Source organism: Danio aesculapii, chromosome 9 (genome assembly GCF_903798145.1).
Source record: "Danio aesculapii chromosome 9, fDanAes4.1, whole genome shotgun sequence".
Classification (NCBI taxonomy): Eukaryota; Metazoa; Chordata; class Actinopteri; order Cypriniformes; family Danionidae; genus Danio; species Danio aesculapii.
Genome location: NC_079443.1, coordinates 26,078,845 through 26,096,676, shown reverse-complemented (window position 1 = coordinate 26,096,676; position 17,832 = coordinate 26,078,845). Strand labels below are relative to the sequence as shown.

The 17,832-nt window shown below is 36.4% G+C and overlaps 1 protein-coding gene across 1 annotated transcript; it reads right to left on the bottom strand.

The window, feature by feature from the left end:
- Positions 1–14,179: 14,179 nt before the first annotated feature.
- Positions 14,180–16,876, bottom strand: LOC130235169 (uncharacterized). Its single transcript, XM_056465621.1, has 5 exons — positions 16,696–16,876; positions 15,625–16,614; positions 15,358–15,516; positions 15,155–15,250; positions 14,180–14,634 (listed from the first exon to the last, which is right to left on the bottom strand). The coding sequence occupies exons 1-5, from the start codon at positions 16,708–16,710 to the stop codon at positions 14,332–14,334; spliced, it is 1,563 nt and encodes a 520-aa protein (XP_056321596.1). The 5' UTR covers positions 16,711–16,876; the 3' UTR covers positions 14,180–14,331.
- Positions 16,877–17,832: the final 956 nt, after the last annotated feature.

Below are 17,832 nucleotides of genomic sequence, written 5' to 3'. Positions count from 1 at the left end.
CACACTTTATGACCCCTCACCTTGAGATTCTTGTATCCATGGCAACACACCAGTTGGGAAGACAGAAACTAGATACAGATCATTAGAACCTGCGTTTCTGAATGTGTCCCGTCTCCATAAAAATGCGGTAAACAACTTTTAAGGGCTCAGTGGATTCCGTCATGCTGCGGTCCTCTGTCTCCTAATGAGCCACCTGTCAATACGACTGCTATCTAACGCACAATTACGCTATCAGTCCTGACACAAACAGCGGGCCAAGCATGGGGAGAACAGGAAGATGAGAAAAAGGGAGTTTGGGTTTGTCACATGTGGGACGGAACGTGACGCATAAAAAAACAGAACATTTGGAAACCACCTCAGAGTGACTTTTTCTGTTTCTCTTACAGCTGTTTGGAAATCAAAAGCTAAGACACACTGACTCGCTCCAGCATCTCTTCGTTTCTTTCTCTTCCCTTTCCCTCCGGAGGAGCCTGAGGCAGGAGAACAGGTGCAATCCCATTCACCGTAATGCAAATGTGAACTTTACAGCGGCATTGTGGCTCCTCAACTACGCTATGTAAAATCACCCCATTGGCAACTCTCTGCCTCTAATGAGCTGCTTATCATCCTTGAGAAAAATAATGAGGTTTCTTTAAACACCACCACCTGTCCATCTCCAGCAGATAAACAGGGCAGAACCTCATGCTGTGGGCTGGTGCAACAAACGACCACTTCTGAATTTCTGAATTGTAAATGGCTCTTTGAACACACAAAGCAAATGAACTGCATAACAATGGAGAGGTAATTGTGTGGAAATAATCCATATGCATTTTCATTTGATTGTGATACTGGAAGAGAAGTGTGCAGACATGTTTATGAACAATATTCATGCAAATTCTGAATAGTTAGCAGGTTATATGAGACTGCTTATTAAAGATTTAATCAGATTTGTTATATGTGAGACAGATATATTCAGCTTAGCTTTGACATGAACAAATAATAAAATCAAATCAGTTAGTTCACACTAAAATAAACATTTACTCGTCATTTCAAACCCATCTGGCAATATTTCATTATCATAGCACAAATGGAATAAACACTCACCGGCCACTTTTTTAGGTACACCTTACTAGTACCGAGTTGGACCCCCTTTTACCTTCCGAACTGCCTTAATCCTTCATGGCATAGATCCAGCAAAGTACTAGAAATGTTCCCCAGACATTTACAGTAGCTCCATATTGACATGATAGCATCACGCAGTTTCTGCAGATTTGTCAGCTGCACATCCATGATGCGAATCTCCCATTCCACCACATCCCAAAGGTGCTCCATTGGATTGAGTCTGGGGACTGTGGAGGCCATATGAGAACAGTCAACTTACTGTCATGTTCAAGAAGCCAGTCTGAAATGATTTGCGCTTTATGACAAGACGATTTATCCTGCTGGAAGTAGCCATCAGAAGATAGGTACACTGTGGTCATAAAGGGATGGACATAGTTAGCAACAATACTCAGGTAGGCTGTGACGTTGACACGATTCTCAATTGGTACTAATGGGCCCAAAGTGTGCCAAGAAAATATCCCACACACCATTACACCACCAGCCTGAACTGTTGATACAGAGTTGAACCTAGAAATGGTTGTGCATGGAAATCCCAGAAGATCAGCAGTTTCTGAAATACTCAGACCAGCCCATCTGGCACCAACAAGTCACTTTCAAAGTCACTTAAATCACCTTTCTTTCCCATTCTGATGCTCGGTTTTAACTGCAGTAGAACGTCTTGACCATGCCTAAATGCATTGAGTTGCTGCCATGTGATTGGTTGATTAGAAATTTGCGTTAACGAGCAGTTGGACATAAATAACGTACCTAATAAAGTGGCCGGTGAGTGTTTAGTGATGCTGAAAGTCTCTTCACCCAAAACACAGAAATCACAGTCCTATGGATCTCAGTGATGAAAAGATCAAGACTCCATAGACAACATTTAATTTGAAATGGATGTAGTTTATTAAACCCTCTTTATGAATATTTTGAGCAACATGATTTGATATAATGACATCATTTTAGTTTAGGGGTCAACTAACTCTTTTAATAGTAAATTGTTTAATTTATGGCATGGCAGTTTTTGAATGTTTTACATGTCTGCCCTAACAATGTCTTTGAATTTTCTGCTTTGGGGGCTTTTCTCATTAAATACTGACGTGATCGATTAGTGATTAATTTGACTAATTAATCAGCACATCATCTAATTAATTTAATTACAAATTTAAATTTATTGAAAGGCCTAATTACATTATCTTAGATTTATTCACATTCTGTCCGCCACAAAGCTGTTAGATTTGGAGGTTTTTTGTATACCTAATTAATTTTGTGACTGGGATAATTCTAACAAATATTGAAAGGCAAATTGAGGAAAATATATATATATATATATATTTTTTTTGCCGAAGGCATTAATCAGCATGTGTACACTTTTAGTGCTTTTGGATCAGATGCACAAACCTCTCATTAACTTTGTGTCTATAAAAATGTTGTTTTTGCATACTGAGAAACACTTTTGGACTAGGATTACTGCTTTTTAACTGGCACTCTCTCTCTCTGAATGCAGCTTCAAATCAGTCAACTCAAATTAAAGATATTAACTTCGTTTCTGAGGAATAACTATGATACGCCAAATAAATCTGGCAGCAAAACCATCATTAAATCTGTTTCCTATATGGCTGATATTAAAATGGATGAGATCATTTTGATTATCGATATCACAAATGAAGAATAATGCGAAAAGACAACAGTCAACCACAGTGATTAATTGTCCTAAAAACCATAGCCAGAAATTTGAGCTTTTAGTAACTGATTATAAAAAGAAACAACAATATGCTAATATAGAAACAACACTTATTTTATTAGCATACATGTAGAATTTTACTCCTGCTCATGTGCTCTGCTTCCAACACAGCCAACCAACTCTAGCCCTGAGATTCCTAACCAGAGCATTTATTCAAAGATGGTGATAAATTGTGGCCCAGTCAGAGGTGCTTGTGAAGGTCTTGTCAGGAGTGTGTTGACAAATGGGCCACATCCATAACCTGCTGTGGCCTGACTGTACATGGGAAGCACAATCCTGAACGCAAGCATGATGTAAAGTGAGAGATGAATGGAGGAAACTCCCCTCCAACACGGACGGAAACATAAAACACACCAAGCCATCGGGTGGAGGCCGCCATCCTGCCCTCTCATTGATCAGATGATGACATGAGACAGATGGAGACCAGAACAGAGAAGAGAGTTATTTCTGCAGCCCTTTACTTCCTTTTGTACTTTTGTGAACAGTGCGGAATATTGCCAGGCTATTTATCATTCATGTGATCAGTCATCCAAGGTTATAAATAGAAGATAAATAGATGCTGAAAAAATTTACTAAATTTATGACTTTTTAATAATGAATTGATTGATTGATTGATTGATTGATTGATTGATTGATTGATTGATTGATTCATTCATTCATTCATTCATTCATTCATTCATTCATTCATTCAATAATTCATTCATTCATTCATTCATTTGTTCATTCATTTATACCCCAAATTTTCAATGTCATATTGTATGTAGAATTTTGAAGACAATAATGAATGAAATCCATTCTGGAATAAGGCTGTAACATAAAAATAAATGTGGAAAAGATGATGAGCAAAAAGTAATTACTTTTCAGATACACTGTACATTCTGTGGAAATTCCCCAAAAATCCCACTAAAATGCTTTTTAAATATACTAAAATAATGTTTTCATAGACATCTACTTTATAATTACAAAAAGAGGTCTGTTGGGGTCAAAACTAATTTGTGAAATGATTGAAATTAGTGAAATGAATGAGAAAGATGTTGTATATATTTGTAAGGCACATGCCTCAGTAGCACTACTTAGCCTACTATGGACCACCTCACTATAAAACCCAAAAAGTTAAGGTAACTCAAACCATTTGAGAAAACCGATTGCACCGAACCATTTAAGTTCAAAAACTAATCCTAATGAGTACTGTGAACTTAATCCATTTGAGTAAATGAAGCAATTTGAGTACAGTAAAACCCAAAAAACGAAGAGAACTCAAACCAACTGAGTACTGTAAAACTCTATAAGTTAAGACAACTCAAACTGTTTGAGAAAACCGATTGCTACAAACCATTTGAGTTAAAAAAACTAATCTATACTGGACTGTGATATATAGTACTGTGAACTTACTCCATTTAAGTTGAAGTAATGCAGTATTTAATTCACTCAATACCTTCAACATTGAGTTTAAAACTTTTAAAATGAGTAGAATGAACTTGGGCGAAGCAGTGGCGCAGTAAGTCGTGCTGTCGCCTCACAGCAAGAAGGTCGCTGGGTCGCTGGTTCGAGCATCGGCTCAGTTGGCGTTTCTGTGTGGAGTTTGCATGTTCTCATAGGTAGGCTAAATTGTCCGTAGTGTATGTGTGTGTGAATGTGTGTATGTGTTTCCCAATGATGGGTTGCGGCTGGAAGGGCATCCGCTGCGTAAAACAAATGCTGGATGAGTTGGCGGTTCATTCCGCTGTGGCGACCCCAGATTAATAAAAGGACTAAGCCGAAAAGAAAATGGATGAATGAATGATAGAATTAACTTTTAGTAAATGTTAAGTTAACTATACTCATTTGATAAAGATGACTGTTGGGTTTTACAGTGTATGCTTTAGCCATCCACCATCTTGGATAAGTCGAAGCCTCTCCATGAAACACAAACAAGTTGACTGAGCATCTACAACAAATAACTTGCAGTTATTTGAATGAATCCAAGAATATCTGCATCAACAATAAACTCCAGCGGATGATTTTGATAAACTAACAAGATAAATGCGAATATCTTTGTTTTTACCTGTGGAAAGTTATCTCTTTAGAATTTAAATCTGAAAAAGGTGTCTTGGATTTACCTATTTTTATCCACAATGAATGATGACACATTGTCTGTCCTGCGATGGCAGACACTGGCTGAGGTTTTGGCATCTGTATATATCTTTGCAATATCTACACATATTTCTCTAGTTCAAATACCTTTGAAATTGTTGTAGAGAGAGCAGAGCTTGTTTTCCCTGTGCAGATTGTTAAGATTAAGGACAGTAAACTTTTGCCTTTGCACTGCAAACTTGATAGCTGCGATGTATTAAAAATAGCAAACAACATCACATTTAAGTGAAGGAGACAGCAACAAAAAACCAAGAATTAATGATCCTTCACACCATGCCATTGAGTTCCTTTTGCACTATTGGAAGCTTTGCCTCCATGAACCATGGTTCATTTCAGCCTGACAACAACACTGTATATTTTAAAAATGGTGGCTTTTGTCACATATCCAAGTGACGATTCTTTGTCAGCATGTTTTAGGTACCTGACAACTGTGCTAGATTCATCAATGGAAGTGTACCATAAAAGTGAGTATGCTTTTCACAGCCTTCTAAAAAGAAAATAGGATTCATTTTGTACTGTATCGTACTGTACTGAATCATAATCCTCTGTGTAAATGAGCCATTTTTTTCTAGAACGTACAGTGTCACTAGTTCTACAGATGCTATGCTTTTAACGTGTACACATAACCCACCCCTTAACCCTACCACTGAACTCAGTGAAGTCACTAGCTCCATTGAATCCATTGTGTCTGACTTTGCATGTCTGCATTCAGATACTATTGGATGACCGCTGTATCTTGTATAAAATGACACAAGGGATTTTATTTCTGTTGCACTGCTTTTTTGTTTTTCTGCTGAAAAACAGAACATTACAGCAAACTTGAGCTTGTATGCTGTCGAATAACTACTGTACCTCCATCAATAATGACTGAAAATCAGAGTGAAAATCTTCAAAGAAATGTTCAGGCACATTGCTTAGAGCTCTAAAGAGTATGCATGCTATTTTCCAGTCATCCCCTTAGATCAAAACACGCTCACTATGTTCAATGCTGGGCAAGGGAACAACCGAGCAGGCTGAAACCTACCATATTTAAGCTCTGGAGCCGTGTGTGTGTGTGTGTGTGTGTGTGTGTGTGTGTGTGTGTGCGTGCAGTGGGATGGGAAATGACAGAGAGAGATTTTACAGAAGCTGGACTTCAAATACAGCAGTGAGCACTTGTCAGAGAGGGGTTTTGATTGCATCAAAATCCTCTTCTTCACAAAGTCTCCTGCTCAGCTACATAGTCGCGATGAAGTCCCTTCCAGCAGTGCAGCTTTGAATAAAATTATTGATTTCAGTACACGCTTTGATGTTACTAATTAAATGCTCTTTCTATAATACTATTTAGTAGCCTACTGCTTATAGAATAATTTAAGACATTTATTTCTTTTGATAAAATATGTTAATGTATATTGACACTTTGGATTAAAAAAAATCTTAAACAGGCAAAGCAAAATGAATATATACATTATTAAATCCAGAACCCGAGGGAGGGGAATGTGTGCCTCCAAACCTACGTGGAATTACTCAGCATTAAACTATATTAAATGTGCTTGGATTTTATTTATCAACGACACTATTATTTGTTTCCTCCACAGTCCGAAGACATGCGGTACAGGTGAATTAGGTAAGCTAAAATTGTCCGTAGTGTATGACTGTGAGTGAGTGTGTATGGATGTTTCCCAGAGATGGGTTGCAGCTGGAAGGGCATCCGCTGCGTAATACATATGCTGGATAGGTTGGTGGTTAATTCCGCTGTGGCGACCCCAGATTAATGAAGTGACTAAGCCGAAAAAAAAAAAATGAATGAATGAATGAATTATTAGTTATGTGTATAGAAAAAAAACTTTCAGTGATCAAAAGATTTTGGGTAAATAAAAAATAGGCTCGATGAAAAATAATACAAAAATCAAGGTGATAACGAAAGCATTTTATTTTTTAAGATTTAGCTTTTTTATCTCAGCTAATTACAGCACAGTGAGCCAGAAATCGCTTTGTTTTGTAAAGAGTGTTGTGTTGGACTGATTCAAAGGAAACCTTAGAGGCATTTGTTAATTTCTGGTCCAGGTTGATGCTGCCCATCATTGATCATCAGAAGTTTATGGGTTTTGAGGCTTTTGGATGCCCTTAAAATTAACCCTTCAAAATACAATATACTGCAAACTGCATATGGCGTTTGTTAAAGTGATAGTTCACTCAAAAAAATAAAATAAATTAATTAATTAATAAAAATAATTATATATATAGTCATCATTTACTCACGCTTCATTTGTTCCAAACAAGTCTGGCTTTCTTTCTTATGTTGAACACAAAAGATAATACTCTGAAGAAAGTTGGAAACCACCATTGTCTGCCATAGTAGAGTTGTTCTTCATATGGAAATCAAAGGCTTCATATTTTCAGCTTTCTTCAAATTATCTTCTAATATGTTCAGAAGTATAAAAACAGAAGAATGAAACCAATAAAGATTTGGAACCACATGTGAGAGAGTGTAAATAGTGAGCATTTTGAGCATTATTGGGTGAACTATCCCTTTAAATTCATTTTGGTTCTTAAATATATTTTACTATAAATTAGGCATGGTATATAGTATTTCTAGCTGAACAATCTTAAAACGTAAAGTCTTTTAACAGTTGTAGTAGTAATATGCATCTGGTTGTGTGGGAGAGTAACACAAAATCCTATTTAATGCATCTTGTCTCTTCACATTAGCTTGTACAATCCCTATAGACTATATAGCTAATCCCTATATCCATATAGCTAAAGGTAGCAAATTCATACTATTTTTTCTTGTGGAAAAAGTCTATTTTCCCCACAAAAGCAACAAACAATAAACCAAGCATTTTGACAGTATGGGATCTGTAACAACATAGCGTCTGCGCCATGTTTATGAAGCTTACACAATTTCCATTATCGTTTTGAGAAATATGGCTCAACTAAACTATTATCATCGCATATTTCATGTTGATAAGATGTATTTCCATGTTCCACGATCCGAACTAAAAAGAGTCTTGAAGTCTGCAGTCGAGCTTCACTCTGTATCTGTTTGTTGTTTTCTTACCTGCAGAGGGCGATGTTGTACCTTAAAAATGGCACAGTCTCTGATGGCCACTTCCTCTCAGTCTGCTGTTCCTCTGTTTTTCACTGACATTGATGACCAAATGGTTGTGAACAGGCACAGTAGGGTATCATTTTGTACAAGACTCAGTTTTGCAGATAACAGTGAGATTATGCCTGCCATCTGAATTATGTTTTTTTGCAAAATGAAGGTGACTCCAGGCTGAAAATGAATCAAAATGCTCCAGAGACTCAGTCCTGTCATTCTATTTTCTTTCACTGCATTGCCTTTCTGTATTTGAAATCTCTTTCGCAACATCTTAATGACTTCTAAAGTCAGTAAACAAGCAGAGTGCAAGCACTTAAATGAGTGTCAAGCCTGTAGATTACTTATTGAAGATCAAAAGGTAATATGCATATACAAGCAGGGCATCTGTCATGAAGCTTAGTCATCTCCGTGAGCTTCATCTCCAACACAGAGCAGCAGGTACATGAACCCAGCAGAGATCTGAGGAGCCGTATGTGCATGTGTGTGAAAGATAGATGGCTAAAAAGGATAGCTGTGGATTATGGAGGAATATAGAAAGATGAGAAGAAAGCAGGCTTGTAAGGCTAAGATCAGAAAGTCAGTTCTGTGAAGTTTATTCTTGTATGAAACAACATATAGAGTTCTGGCAGTAGAGTTTATTTGAGCTGAGAAAAGTCCTGCTTCTGTCATTTATTTGCTCATACAGCAATCTGTGTGTGGTTATTTTTTTGTTGTTATGTTGGATCATGGGGAGGTTTAACATAAATAAATCCGTTGGACAAAAGTTCTCTTATTATAATCAATGGAAAAATGGTCTATTTGGCATTCAGTGCATAAGTTTTCCCACAATTCAGAGGAGTCCAATGTCTGTTTTCTATTTTACCTCATTTGATCTCATTCATTCATTTTCCTTTGGCTTAGTCTCTTTGTTCATCAGGGGTCACCACAGCGGAATGAACCACCAACTTATCCAGCATATGTTTTACGCAGCGGATGCCTTATCAGCTTTAACCCAGTACTGGGAAACAACCATACACACACATACACTACGGCCAATATAGTTTATTCAATTCGCCTATAGCGCATGTCTTTGGACTGTGGGGGAAACTGGAGCACCTGGAGGAAACTTCACACAGAAATGCCAACTGACCCAGCTGAGACTCGAACGAGCGACCTTATTGCTGTGAGGCGACAATTCTAACCCCTGAGCCCCCGTGTCACCCCATCATTTTGTTTCTCAAAATCATAATTCACCTAGAATTAAAAGTTTTCTATCAATTTACACACAATCAGAGAGACCATCCAAGATGTAGCTGAAAGCATGATGCTTTGGCAAAACATTGGTATTACATATATATTTATGTATATATACATATACTGTATATGGAACAGATTTTTCCCAGTACTGGGTTGCGGCTGGAAAGGCATCCGTTGGAAGGGCATTTGCATATGCCGGATTAGTTGGTGGTTCATTCCATTGTGGTAACCACTGATAAAAAAGGGACTAAGCCAAAGAAACATTAATGAATAAATAAATGGAATACATTGATGAATAAACAAAAACAAAATTAGTACATTACTCATGGCTCCTGACAGTACCTTGAGGTCTCAGAACGAACCTGTTTTACTGTATTATCTTTCCAATAATTTCAAATAAATGCTGTTCTTTTGAACTTTATAGTTATGTTTAATTCAATTCAATTCATGTTTATTTCTATAGCGCTTTTACAATGTAGATTGTGTCAAAGCAGCTTAACATAGAAGTTCTAGTACATCGAAACTGTGTCAGTCCAGTTTTCAGAGCTCAAGTTCAGTTTAGTTTAGTTCAGTGTGGTTTCATTTTCACCGCTCAAAGTCCAAACACTGAAGAATAAATCCATCGACATGCCCGTAGCCAGAGGGTTCTGGTGGTTCGAACCATAGGTTCGAACGAACCACCAACCACGGCCAAAAGGTCCAGAATTTGTCCTTTTAATTATTTTATGTAATATAATATTATATAATATATTTATTATATAACTAATATAATATATTTAGTGTACATTGTAATAAAATGTAATTTAAAATAACTATGGCCAGTAATTCGAATCCCATGGAGCCTCAAAACCACAATAATGTGACGCGAGTCACGTGACATAACCCACTGAGCGGTAACTTTTGAATATTTTTGAATGCGACATCCATACTGAGTAACGCCATGGGTCGAAAGGAGCAAGAGGGGCAGAAAAGGCAGGCAGCGGCGTCATTATCACAAAATATTGAACATATGTTCAAAAAGACCGCCAAACAGGGTAAGGCAAAAATGACTTACTTCCTAACAGATGAAAATATGCCCCTATCCATGAGGTTCTAGGCTAACTGGCCGCATTAGCCGGGAGTGTCCTGTGTATAATCCCGTCACGTCTGTGTTTTTAAGGCTGTTTGGTCACTTTATTCTTTTTATTCTAATCGGATATAAATCCGATTGCTCAAACCACTTCAAAAGGTGATCTGGGATACATTCCAGATGAAATTGGACAGGTATAATCATTCATAAATTAATATTGACTTTCATCAATTAAATTTGACTTTTGCATGCTAAAGGTACTTGAGCAAGAGACATTTTACTTGATTTGGGTCATTGAAATAATTCTGACTACCAATATTATGATATAGATACCTTCTGTAGTCAACCTAAAAACTACAGTAAGCTTCACATAAAAACAAAATAATACCCATTCTTGTCTTAGGACATTTTTTTAAGCAAATGTTTGAATAACAGTAAGTTCATGACATGTTAAATATATAGTATATTCTGCTGGTTTTAAACATACAGAATAATAAATAGTTATGTAACAACTATAACATTACCATTATGTCTTGGGACATCTTTGATTAGCTTTTTATTACCTACACCAAATGTTGACTAATGAAGGTACATTTATAACAACTATTTATTTGTTAGACTACTTTATTGTCAAACCATGTTGCATACAAATGCATTCAACAGACTTATATGACTGTGTATTGCTGTAGAGGACAAATAAAACACGAGACAGGTGTGTAGAAAGATTATAGTTTATTTTGTTTGACCTGCAAACTTATCTAAACAAGATAAACTTTCAGAAAACAGCACGGAAACATTATAATGCGCGCGCTCGTGAATATAACCCGAGGTTGTCTTCAACGGTTGTCTTCAATAGTCCCTTTGCTCAACAACTCAGCTGAAAAACAAAGCAAAACATTACAACAGCCAGACATAGTTAAAACATTACAGTTACCATGGTTTCTATTTTAAACTATAGTAAACTAAAGTTTGAAACTATAGTTTAAAATAGACGATGAGTGGGCCTCGCTGCTCCCACCCACCATAACCCTCGCAGCGGGGTCCCACTACCGGCCTCCCGTGTTTCCCTGAGGGTCCTCACGGCTTGTATTGATCCCTGCCTAGGGTTCACAAGCCGCCTCGCCCCAGGGAGTGCACGAGCTAACCGGGCGCCAGTCCGTGCCAGTGTTCACTGGAATGTTGCTCGGCGGCACATTTCGAGCAACAAACACGTAATATTCTTCGCGATATTGCGTTTATGTACGCAAACCGCAAGGAACTACAGCACAGACGGGCCCGAGTGAAGCTTCACGAAGCGGACTTCGTGAGATTGGCGTGGCTCCACTCGTACCGTCAGGTATTGAACTCACCTTGGTCAAGTACAAACAGCAACACCGAGCGAACTGACAAAACTGACAGAGAACCGACGAGCTTTATAGAAATGCAGATGCAAATGTTTACAATGCGACGTCACTGCTGTGAGTCTCATTGTCATGGTGAGCGCTGAAGAGAGCACATCTCATTGGAGCACACAGGCTCGGAAATCTCCGTCACGGCGAGTTGCGGTCGGCTGTGGACAAAAACATATAAAATATATTGAATCTATGTTTTTACATTTTTGGTGCTGTGTAATATTCGGGGATGCAGTAGAATATGGATACAGATTAATATAATTAAAGACAGATGCGGGACATTAGAACAGAAAGTGAGCCCAGTTAGGACTCTGACAAACTCCTATTGGTGGTGAGCTTCTTATTATCCAAGATCGCCATCTAGCAGCAACAAAACCTAATAGCATGTTACTTGCTACTAACCACCCCCCATGGCCAAAGCGTCCAGCATTTGTCCTTTTAATTATTTTATGTAATTTAATATTATTAAATATATTTATTATATAATTAATATAATTTATTTATATTCAATGTATATTCCCGTCACGTCTGCACTGTAAAAAATAAATTGTTGAGAAAACATAAAAAAATAAGGCAACTTGATGCAGTAAGAACTTTGAGTTGTCTCAACAACTGTTTTTTAGTTCTTCTTAGTAACAATATTTTGTTCAGCTAACATAATTTTCTTTATTCATGCAATGTTGATTATTGTATTATACTAATTATGATATTCTTGTCACATCAACTGAAGTAATAGTTACTACTATTGAGTCAATTCATTTTTTTCCGTTTAGTGGATGTTTTTTTTTAAATTTGCAAAATAAGTAATTAGTACTAGTTAGCATATCATTGTTTTTAATCCTTCTACTTACAAATGACATACACAAACTTACTACTTCTTCAATTTATTTCCAATGAAAGCAACAGATAAACAAGCTTTACATCAGGAAATTCCACAAACGTTTGTAAATATTTTAAGAAGAAAAAGTGCTCCAAATCACAAACTTTGCAGTATACAGACTTTTCTGCTAATTTGTAGGCACATATGCTAGCTTTAACATTTTAACCTAAAAATTTAAAAACAGCACAGAAATGAACAGTTTAAACATTGCATTTAACACAAACAAAATTTGCTTTGAATGCTTTTATGCTGAAAAAGGTTGATTTGGACACCAGTTTCCAAAAACATTCTAACCAAAACAAAAGTTAAGTGCTTGGGTGTCTTGAAAAATTCAAATATTAAAATCTAAACCTTTTAATTTTAAAACCTTTAACGGTAACACTTTATAATAACTATACACTATGAATCATTATCAAAGCATTAACAAATAGTTAATTCATTACCTGTTAAGCATCAACTCTACATTATTAGATGTTAGTAAGCACTTTATAAATACATATACAAAAGCTGTTATAAGCTCATAATGTGCTTAATGATTGTATTTTCATAATTTGCTATTTATTAATTGTTCCTTAGTAAATTCAGTTTTGCATTATTTACAAACCATAAGTATTTAAGAGTAGTTGGTGGTTTTAAGATTATTCAGAATGAGTTAGTAAATGATTAATAAACTATTCAAATAAACATTTATATATCTTATTATTCAAGCATATAGTAATAGTTAATTTTTATGTTATTAAATGCTTTATTAACTCAACTTCATCCTGTTTTGTGACCTAATCTAAAGTGAGGACTATTTATGCTTTATAAATGCCTCATAAATGACAATTAAAGGCTCAGTATCAAATGAACAATAAATGTTTGCAATCTTATATAAAAAAATAAAATTACCGTAAAGTTTAAACATTGCCGAATAACAGACATGTCAAAATACAATTAGCAATAAATACAATTGAATAAAATAGGATAAAACAACAATATATTAATTTAACAATATATATTACAACATTTCAGTGTTATTTAGCAAAGTTTAAACTGTACAGTAACTTTATTTTAGATAAGGTTTTAAAGATTTATTCTTTCATTTGATAGTTTCATTTGTGTATCTTTAAATAAATAGAAATGAATAAAGTATTTTTTTCTTTTTTTGTTTAGAATATAACAGAGCCATTACTTGTCATTTATAAGGGATTTATAAAGCATAAGTAGTCCTTACGTTAGGTCACAAAACTGGATGAAGTTGACTTAATAAAGCATTTATAAACATATAAATTAACTATTAGTATATGCCTGAATAAGATCTATGAATGTTTGAATAGTTTGTTAATAATGTACTTACACATTCTGAATGATCTAAAAAAAAAACACCAACTATTCCTAAATAACTGGTTTGTAAATGTTGCAATACTTATCTAATGAAAAAATGATCCATTAACAAAGTATTAAAATACAATTAATTACAATTAAAGAATAGAGCATTTGTAGCTGTATTTATAAAGTGCTTACTAATGTCTATTAGAATTAATACTTACCAAATAATGAACTATTTGCTAATGCTTAACAAATGATTCATAGCATGTAGTTATTATAAAGTGTTACCCATTTAACTGAACACAGTGCCTAAACAGTGGCTCTCATGGATCAGATTTAGTACTCAAATTGTACATTAGGTCTTTGTAACATCAGACCATTGACACAACACTGTTTACAGTATTAGTTTAACATCTTGTTTTTAAGAGAAAGCACACGTTGTGTACATCCAGTCCCAAGCTCCATGAAAACATTCTGAAGTGTGTCAAAAGTGTACCGGAGTTCTTTGGGATAGGAAAAGTTGAGTGCATAAAGAAGGCCAAAAAGGTATGCCACAGCACTTGAGGTATCTGGAATGTCTTCCAAAACAACAACCTCTTCCAGTACAACAGCAATGTTCTGGATCACTGGTGATGCTGCCCGGGTGTCATCGTCCGTAACATAGAGAATGCCAACTGATACGCCCTTTGTTCCATCTTCAGTTTCCTGTGAAAGCACAATAAGAATATTTGAGCATAGAAAGTCATTAGAGTGCTTGATCTACAAACAAGCAAGATATTATATTGCAAGTAGGGCTGTCATGCTTATGAAATTTAGGTGATTAATTGTAAAATAAATAATTGCGATTAAACAGATTAAATAATTTTAGCAATTACTTGTTTATTATACGGCTATGACAATTAGCACACTCTCACACATTTAAATAATTATAATAAAGTTAATCATTCAGTTAAAAAAAATAATAAACCTGATGGAACCTGATATCAAACTTTTAAAAATAAGATACTTGTGAATCTTAAAATTTACAAGATAAGTTTATAAGTAAATAAGGTCAGAAGAATTGTAATTTCTGTTAATGATATATAAATTAAACATTTTAGCCCAGCTACTCAAGGTTTTCATGAAAGCTCCAAATAGATTGGCGCTCAACTTTTCAAGACACCAGCCATGCAGAAGCAAGTTTGGACACTCAAGCTTTAAACCATTTATAGTGTTTGATACCTACTTTACATATCTTGAAAAGGTTAGTTTGTTTCTCTCGAAGAAACAAAGGCAGGCCCTCCAAAGCAGCCGTCCTTCTGTGATTAACAATTTCTGTTGTCTGCAAAAACATAAAAAAGATACAACCAAAAAGTCACAGTGTGAAAACTGATATATCATCAACTACATAGATCAAAAACAAGTAAACAATGAAAATTATTAACTTGCCCTTTCATCAAGTCTTTCCAGGAGCTCTTCCATTTCATGTCCAAACGCTCCTTTTCTGGCTCTGTATAACTTCAGAAGCTTTGGTGTGTACTTGTCAGTGGCTGCCATGAAGACTCCTAGAAGGTCTTTGTTGGTGATGCGGAAAAATTCCTCACAGATCTTTTTAAAACAAACCAACCAGATTTACAGTAATCAATTTTTCTGTAAACAGCATAATGCATACTGTGAACTTAAAGCCTAATAAGAAAGAAAAAAAATTCTCTTTACCTGTTCTTGGAAAAAGAGTGCAGGCCACCTCTCCTGAACCTCTACAATCATTGGCTGCTCTTGGACCATTTCTTTTCTTCTAAGGGAAAATGTTAGTTCCATTTTTTCACTTATGGTTGCCATGTCTCTTCTTGCCTTTTTGGTTTCCTCTACCAAAATAATTCTTTGCTCTTCAAGTGAAGTGTCAGTGTGGTTGCATGGATGTTCCGGTACATGATTGACTTCTCCACGCTTTGCCTTTTTCAGAGTGAAACTCCTCCGACCACTGGCACCATCGTTTCGCTTCCTGTTAACAATTACTTCATTGCAACCTGCCTCTCGCAACTTTGCCCTATAATTGTTTAGCTTGTTCTTGATGCTAATCAACCACCCCTCAAAACCCTTTCCTTTGCCAGGCTCCTTAAGGCAAGGATATTTGAAAACCAATGCAGATGCAATGGATTCAATTTCCTGATTGTCAGGGTACGCCTTAATGTCAAAAACTGTCTGCACTATTTTGTCAAGAATCTCTATTTTCATGTCTCTAGTCACATCAATGCCTATTTTTGTTTTTTCAAATGCCTCGTTTCCTCGTCTTAGTTTTAGCTCCACATCAAATGACAGCGCTGGTATGGGAAATGGCGAGGGCCATTCTGAAGCAGTGCGTAAATAGTTTTGCATAGAGCCTGAAGTGCTTGGCAAGGATTCTTCAGAGGAGTCGAGACTAGCAGTATCAAGTGATGAAACTGATGGAAGGCTACTGGTTTCATAAGCTGATGACTTGCACCACTGAATATGCAAGACTGCTTTTTCACTTGGCAATTCTGAGATGTCAGACAGGTTACAAAGTGCATTGCCAAAATCAGCATCCTCAAACTTAAGGGAAAACTGTCCTTGTATTTGCAGCTTCTCTTGAAGAATATTGATGAGAGATTCCACTGATTCAGGCACTTCAGGAAGCTGGACTCGCCGGGCTTCAGTGGAGGAAATGATGACTCGTAGTAGCAAAGGCTGTAAATAAGCAAGAAGGCAATTTTAATTACTAAATTTAAGCAATAAATAAATAAATTTGTTAGTTAATGTGGTACATACCATTGTAAAGGACATTTAATGCTGCAAATAGGTCCTCAGGGTCACGAACACTTTTGATCCCACACTGTATGGAATTAATGGGTGATAGCCATTTAGGTCACCAGAGTCAAAGATAACCATGTCAGCATAGTGGCTTTCAACAAGTTCATAAGATCTCAAATGTTCTAAATACCAGGCAGAAACCCTTTTTGTTATAAAGGACACTTTGGCAGAATGGATCAACATGTATTCAATTCTGAAGAACTCAGGCTGTCCATTGCAGTGTCCTGCCGATATGATCATGTTCTGGGCATATCTAGTTCCATGAAGACAAACGTCTCTGGACAGTGACACGGTGTGCAACTGTGGGAACTTTATTTGTACAGCATGCCTCAGGGTTGCATCCAACAATGATGTGCTAACCACATCCAACTTGTCAACATGCAAGTCTGACTTTAAAAGGCTTTGTGCATCCAAATGGTATGCAATCATTTGTTGATGTTTCATGGAAAGAGTGAGAAGTACATTTTTCATGTTGTGGGCATCACGCGCAACCTTCTTGAAGAAAGAGTGCTTAGACTCAAATCTCATGGTCCACAAAGTCACTAAAGGTCCAAAACATTTAGTTAGTTCTGGGTAGTGTTCGATAAAGTGATGCTTAGGCTTTAATGCATAGTCCGGAAAAGTGGAAATAAGAAGCAAGCGGTGGTCAGACAATTTAAATGACAAGTAACACAGAGTTTCATCAGAGAGACTGTTTGACAAAACAATCTCAACAATTTCTTTTAGGTCCATTAATATGTCCCATGATGGCTCATGCTCTGGGATACGATCCCCAATCATCAGAGGAAGTAAGCGCAATAACGTCCAATTTTCGTGTCCATTTCCTCCGATTGATCCTTTAGCAAGGCCTGTTTTTAGAATTGTCTTTGGTTTGTTGACCCTGTCGGAGTACTTGTAAGGAAATGTTCTAATGGAGTGATTTACTCCTTCAAGAGTAATGAAACCTTTGGAAATCAAGTCTCTGAGGCACAAAGATAATTCCGCAGGGATGACCCCTTCAAAGAAATCATGTAAAATGTCCGGGGGAAATCCAGTTACAGGATGAAAGTATCTTAAGTGTTTGCTCAATGCACACTCACTCTTTATACCATTAAC